This window comes from Nanorana parkeri, unplaced genomic scaffold, assembly GCF_000935625.1.
Source record: "Nanorana parkeri isolate BGI_ZX_2015 unplaced genomic scaffold, ASM93562v1 scaffold1320, whole genome shotgun sequence".
Taxonomy (NCBI): domain Eukaryota; kingdom Metazoa; phylum Chordata; class Amphibia; order Anura; family Dicroglossidae; genus Nanorana; species Nanorana parkeri.
The window spans coordinates 336,221-343,155 of NW_017307588.1; the positions used below are offsets into that span (position 1 = coordinate 336,221).

The 6,935-nt window shown below is 48.4% G+C and overlaps 1 protein-coding gene across 2 annotated transcripts in view; it reads right to left on the minus strand.

The window, feature by feature from the left end:
* Window positions 1–1,341: 1,341 nt before the first annotated feature.
* Window positions 1,342–6,935, minus strand: part of FLII (FLII, actin remodeling protein) — a 30,174-nt gene continuing 24,580 nt past the window's right edge. For both annotated transcript variants that reach the window (XM_018569313.1, XM_018569312.1), the window contains 6 exons: window positions 6,480–6,540; window positions 6,265–6,393; window positions 4,199–4,305; window positions 2,770–2,875; window positions 2,617–2,682; window positions 1,342–1,623 (listed from right to left, as the gene is read on the minus strand). In XM_018569313.1, the coding sequence (XP_018424815.1) occupies window positions 1,489–1,623; window positions 2,617–2,682; window positions 2,770–2,875; window positions 4,199–4,305; window positions 6,265–6,393; window positions 6,480–6,540 (604 nt within the window). In that variant the 3' untranslated portion in view covers window positions 1,342–1,488. The remainder of the gene's footprint in view (window positions 1,624–2,616; window positions 2,683–2,769; window positions 2,876–4,198; window positions 4,306–6,264; window positions 6,394–6,479; window positions 6,541–6,935) is intronic.

Here is a 6,935-nt window from a genome sequence, read left to right on the forward strand (position 1 = left end):
TTTCCCACCCCCCACCCCGAATGAAGATCAGGCTCTCATGTGCAGTAACCATTTGATTCTCCAGCGTAGTATGAAAGACGAGATAACTAGACTGCAGACAGTGCTACGTTGTCTTTGACTTCTGGATATGGGAGGAAAAAAAAACGTTTTTGGATACTATACACTAAAATTTAGACTTGTGGCTGCTGCAGAACTACAAGTCCCATAAGGCATTGCAAGACTGATAGCCAAAGGCAGATGCATGATGGCATTTGTAGTTTACCTATACCCTGATTGAAGGTCTGGTGTTAAATGACCATTACTCAGAGATGTGCCTGGGCTTGGTGTGAACCCAGTTCACCTGAGTCTGCCCAAAACTGACCAGCCACCCCTTCTGCCTGACCCAGTCATGGGTGAAAGGGGCATTCCTTGCCCCTTTGTGATGTATAGCTGTAGCACAGGAAAGGCACCTCTCCACAACTGATTGGGTCAGCAGTAAGCGCACCTTTGTGATGAAAGTTGTACTTGTTCCAGCAGCTTCTACAACATTCCAAAATGTTCTATAGAGAAGCCCGGTTTCCAGCAACACGGGCCACAGCCTTTTGGCTCGGAGTTCATCCCTATGGGACATGTTGCTCATTCAGCCCACAGCTGAGCAGGTCCTGTCTCCAAATATTGCCCTCTAGTGGTGGCCCAGGGCAAGGAGGGTGGGGGTAACGTTGAAACACTTTAGCTCCAGCTCCTGTCTGTCTGATATGGGGTACAGCCCACTAAATAAACCTCAATGTTCCAGCTTTCCTTCAGACTGATAAATAAGGCAAATGGAGTGCTGACACTGAGCCGGATGGCATAGTGCACACTGAATACTAACGGGAAGTGTCCCCTGGACTCTAAGGTTAAGGCTCGGCTGCAGGAAGACACCCTCTAGTGTACAGTCATGGAATAGCCAGAGAAGGCTCCGCTCTATTACAACTTGTCAACTGAGCTCACAGTCACGCATAGGGGATAACAGGGGAACCAAACCTTTCCAAAATGTGTTGTGGAGGGCGCTGCTTTTACTATAGTATGGCAGGAGGCTTTAGAGCAGTGACAGGCAAACTCTGGGCCTCGCCCTGTGGTGGTGAAAGTACAACTCCCATCATGCATCTCCCTCTGGGAGTCATGCCTGTGGCTGTCAGAGTCTTGCAATGCCTCATGGGACTTGTAGTTTCACCACAGCTGGGGGCCCAGACTTTGCCGACCCCTGCTTTAGATTCACCCAGCGGCCAGACCTCCACCTCTTTTATCCACAGAACCCTTTTATTAGTGTGCAAAACCCATCCCCCTCCTAAAGGTGACCCACTTAACACTGTAAAACTAATATTGCATTGCAGTCATTAAGGCTGGTTCTGGTTCCCAAGTTAAAAAACACAAAAGTCCATTATGGGTCACAAAGTATTAAATAGAACAAAGGATCGGCTGTGCAAGCGTCTCATCAGAGGTTAGCGCTGTCCCTCTGATCAGAGGGGCCTAAGCTGGCGGCTTACGGAAGGCCCCCCAGGCGTGGAAGCATCGGGTGAAAGCGTGAGGCTCGTTCCCCTTCCGGACCAGGCGCAGCTTCCGTGGGTGCTCGGTGTCCTTGGCTCTCATGTGCTGGATATAAACCTGTTAGAAGACACAGAGGTAACTATTTATAACTTCTCCTGCTGGGGACATGACTGGCGCCTCTTCATTTTATTAGTGTACTACGCTCAGTAATCAATATTGCAGCAAAAGGCGACCCGCACCCCAGGACATCACAAACTACTTTGTATGATGCTCATCATTTATATAAAACATTTACACCCCCCACCCAGTACTATTAGATTGTAAGATGTTGCTGCTTTTTGGAGAATAGGGGCCAAAGCACACCAGCCGCTGTGCTAAACCCACAGGGACTGGTGTGCATTGCCCAGCCCATCACACTGCGTCTGGCTCTTTTCCTTTTTTTTGACAGATCTTTATTGAAATGTCACAAGTTCTATGCGCACAGCGAGGTTGTTGTTCCATGGCCCTCTGCTCAAGAAAAAAAAAATAGTACAGCATGCTGAGTTTTTTTTAATTATTATTATATTATTATTATTTCCCCGGTGCACACCACCGCATTTCCATCTTGCAGATGTCAATCTAAAGGTTGTGGGTGGAGCTAGGCCCAGCTATTCACACCAACCTGCCCAGTTGCTCTGGGTTTAGCGCACATGTGTTATGGCACTCCATTTATATGAATGGGCTACCATGGATGAAAAATGGCACCCACTGTATATTTGGTAATGCAGCGCACATTGTAGTGCCTAACTATGTGTAGCAGTGGTACTCTAATCAGAATAAATGGCATCCCAATGACTGTAGCGTGAGTTACTGCAAAGGTGTGACCGGGCCATCCACTACAGCATCAGAAAAGGTGACAACACACTAGATTAAAATGTTTTACAGAATTGTTCCCTGTGTAAGTAACCATCAGAAATGTACACGTGGAGCTTTTCCTCGCCCTATGGCATCTCATTTCCCAACCAACTCCATAGAAGCTGTTACAGTATGAGCTGTAAAGCGCCAGATGTCCTAATAGGCGACGGTAACATTTAAAAGAGCCTCCCAAATTTCCCTCAGTCGCACACTCACCTGGCACGCCTTCAAGCTGAGTTTGATCTCCACCTGGCTGGTCTGTGTCCCCACCCACATGTACACCTGTGAACAAGGATAAACCAATCAGAACTGTTTTATCATGGACCTACAAGCTTTTCATAAAGCCAAGCCTAGGGGTCAGGCACTCACCTCTTTGCCATTGTCCAGGAGCATGATGTCATCATCCGCGAGGTCATCCTGACAGAAGTCTGAGCACTTCTCAGACACAGAGAAATATCCCTTCTCATTGGAGCACCTGGAGATACAAAAAGGTTTAATAATAAGACCAGATGGTAGCCAATCAGATTTCAGATTACTTGCTAGGACTATTCCACATCGCATAAGCCCTCGTTCACACCTGAACGTTTTGTAGCGCGTTCTACGCTCAACGACCGCTCTACAAAACACTCAAAAATATAAATCCCATTGTATTCAATGGTCTCGTTCCCACCTTGGCGTATTTCCGCCCGTCCCTAACGCGCTACAAAACGGCCCACGCCTGAAAAGGTACAGGTACTACTTTGGGCCGTTTTTGTTGCGCGTTTCCATTGGGATACAGCCAAGTAGCCTTCGGAAACCACCCAGTTACATGAGTTTTATCCAACGCCAAAGCCCCACCTTGTATTCACTGTAATGGAAGACACACAAACAATTGGGGAATCCACCTGGAAGAGGACGGTTCCTTTATGATGAGCTTATAGGAAACACAAATCCCAACACTGTGACAATTAGAAAATTTTAATGGAATTGCCCTTTAAAAAGGAGAACTATGAGGTGAGTGAAAAATCACTCACCTCATAGTTCGAGCCGACCTGTGACAATGAGACTGTCACAGGTCGGCTCAGTAGATCGGGAAGTGAGAGAACACATACCGTTGCTCGCTCACTTCTCGATCCTGTCCCTGCAGAGAGCCGTGTGTCACTCACAGCTCCCTGCAGGGATTTCCCTCCCCGATCCTGACTGGCAGAACGGACGGGGGAGGGGGCATTTAGATTGACAGCTGGCTCTGCCTATCACACAGCTGGGTGGATCTAGACAGTAATGTCGGGGTCCATCCCGGCTGCGGCGGTCTCAGTATACCGCAAGCTACAGCTATATGTGCTGAGCTTTGGGTGACGGAAGGACGCTAGTTTGTGTCCTCCCGTGACCCTGGGGAGAACTATGGGGAAAAGCACTGACCCCCCCACCCCCATAGTTCTCCTTTAAGTAGACATTTTCATCTTACCTATTCTGGGCACAGTGTCCGTGCCAAGTCCACCCCTCAACCACTCTATACTCACCTCTCCAGCGCTCCCCCTGCTGCTCCTACTATGGCCACCACTGCAAAGTACCAAGTGCTTCCGAGTCTAGGGGAGCATGCCACTTCCTCCTACAGACACTGCTGTAAATGGGCAAGGTGATGTGGTCTCTTTAAGCATGCCACCGTAGACATGCTGGGCTTCATTGCCCTATACTTTGGCTAGGCTTGCAGTAAATTGGATTTAGGAAACCACAAGCCCCAGCTGATGATGTCACGGCGTGATGAAACTTGTAGCTGCAGCCGCATAAGTCACATTTCCCGTGAGATTGATCCATCTACCTGAACAGACGCGAGTACTTCATATACTCCGCATCTTCATCGTATGGTTTTTGCCCTCCGATGCCGACCCAGAAGAAGTTCTCGGGCTCCTCTCCCTCGTTTATCACCTGGTATACAAAGAAACGGGATTGGGACTGAAGATCAGCCATTAAAGTCTTCCCAGCATATAACTGTCAAGAACTGGGAATGAACATGCTACAAATTTACATCTTCTCAATAAAACATCCAACACACTGGATTTTACATCATCACATGACCTTTGACGACCCAAAATACTGACCTGATATACATCAGCTAAATACATTTCAGGTACATGAAAGCAAGAAGGTGTGCAAGGTCTCAAGGTGGCCATATACAAATTGGAGGAACCAGCCGAAATTCGCACCGTGTGTGGGGCTGTCGGCATCCTTTCGGCCGGTATCACCTGATCGAAGGAACCGGTCGGAAAATCTTCATACGAGCAGAGTCGGCAGGCTGAACTTGTACAGATATGGATGCACACCCTTAGAGGCAGACAGCCTGCGTCCAAGGGTGTGCATGTATGTATGTATGTATGTATGTATGTATGTATGTATGTATGTATGTATGTATGTATGTATGTATGTATGTATGTATGTATGTATGAGTTCAGGCCGGCATTCAGCTGCATCCTGTCAGAGATATACAGACCGCTGTATGCAGCACCTGTCCCTACAGGACAAAGTTCTCTGCATGTATGATCACTCTGTAAGGTTGTGCACATTTGTATTAAAAGGAGAACTATGACATGAGTGATTTCCACTCACCTCATAGTTCTAGCCGACCTGTGACAATGAGACTGTCACAGGTCGGCTCAGTAGATCGGGAAGTGAGCGAACACATACCGGGTTCCCTCACCTCTCGATCCTGTCTCTGCCGTGACAGGGGAGGGGCTGGATTCCCCTCTCCCCGCTCCGATCTGCCAGCGCTGACCGGCGGAACGGACGGGGGAGGGGGCAGGTACAGCTCGCTCTGCCTCTAGATAGGCAGAGCCAGCTGTCACTCAAGCAGCTGGGCGGATCCCGACGTCCATGGCGGGATCCGCTCCGGCTGCGGCGTCTCAGTATACCGCGAGCTACAGCTCGTGGTATACTGAGCCTAGGGTGATGGGAGGACGCTAGTTTGTGTCCTCCCGTTACCCTAAGGAGAACTATGGGGAAAAACACTGACCCCATATTTCTCCTTCAATGAGGCCTAATGCCCGTTCACAAGGATTTTATTTACATGCAGCACTTGACCCTCCAAGATGACGGTCTCCGCACGTACATGCAGACTATACGACATGTGCACATCCATGTGAATGAGGCTTTACTGGAAAGAGGATTCTAGAGGAAGATTTTTATTGTATTCCTGTTCCAGTGACCAACTGCCCCTTAGGACAAATCGAGAGTTAATCTTCTCAGCAGGGACCTAGACAGCAATAAAAGCCTGACAGGGACCATAGCTCTTCCCTACCCCATGCAAAACAAAAAAAAACATATTTTACTAAAAAGGCATAGACATAATATGAACCCAGTTGTCCTATGGGCCACTCTATGCTTATCTCCTTAAAAGGAGAACTATGAGGCGAGTGATTTTTCACTCATCCTCATAGTTAGAGCCGACCTGTGACAATAAAACGGTCACACGTCAGCTATAGTGATTTGGAAGTGAGCAAACACAAAGTCGCTTGCTCACTTCCCGATCATCTCACGCAGAGAGCGGTGACTGTCAGTCACCGGTCCCCGCAGGGATCCCCCCTCTCTGATCCTCCAGCACTGACTGGAGGAACGGATAAAGAGGGGGCAGAGCCTGTTGTCACTCAGCCAGCTGGGTGGATCCAGACAGTATTGTCGGGATCCGTCCCGGCTGTGGCGCTCTTAGTATATAGTGAGCTATAGCCCGCTATATACTGAGCTTTGGGTCACAGGAGGAGGTTAGTATATGTCCACCCGTTATCCTAAAGAGAACTATGGGATAAAAAGGTTACCCCCATAGTTCTCTTTTACAGTCAAGAAGATAACACCTTACTTGTCCCCCTCTAGAAGATTGACCATTAGCCTCCTCACCTGTTTGCTGTACGTGTCATCGAACATGTGATTCATGATCTCCTCCGCTAGTTTTGCCTCCTCGGGGTCTCCGGCTCGGCCCACCCAGGTGTAGACGATTCCCTGATTGTCGATGCTCTCAAAAGGCACCTATAGAGACGGAGGGGCTGGTGAGAGGTGCTGAGATGATGTGTGATATGTGCATGGCTACAAGTAAAGCTGCGTCATCGTCTGACCTTCAGGATGAAGCAGAACTCCGAGTTCAATAAACTGCAGTCTGTGTTGACCTGGATACACCTGTGTGTGGGAGAAGACTGGCCTTAGTATGAACATACATTCCAATACACAATACAATCATGCTGGGTGGTCAAATGTCCTGGTAAGAAGACATCTTGAGAAGAGTTCATTGTCACCAACGCAATTGTTCTGAAGAAACGTAAATAGGACGAGAAGAGCCTGAAACCCCAGACACCTCCAATCTGTATAACTAGAGAACTGGGAGCGTGCAGCTGTGCGTGTTCAAGGTTCTGTGAACGATCAAATACTAACAGCTGCAGCTTTTAGACTAGTGATTGAGAACCGGCTTGGTTCCTGATCATATGATCATCATGACGGCCAATCATGGTGATCACACCATGTGATTGCACTGTGCCTCACTATGGGGGGGGGGGGGGGGGTAATTTTTTACACAA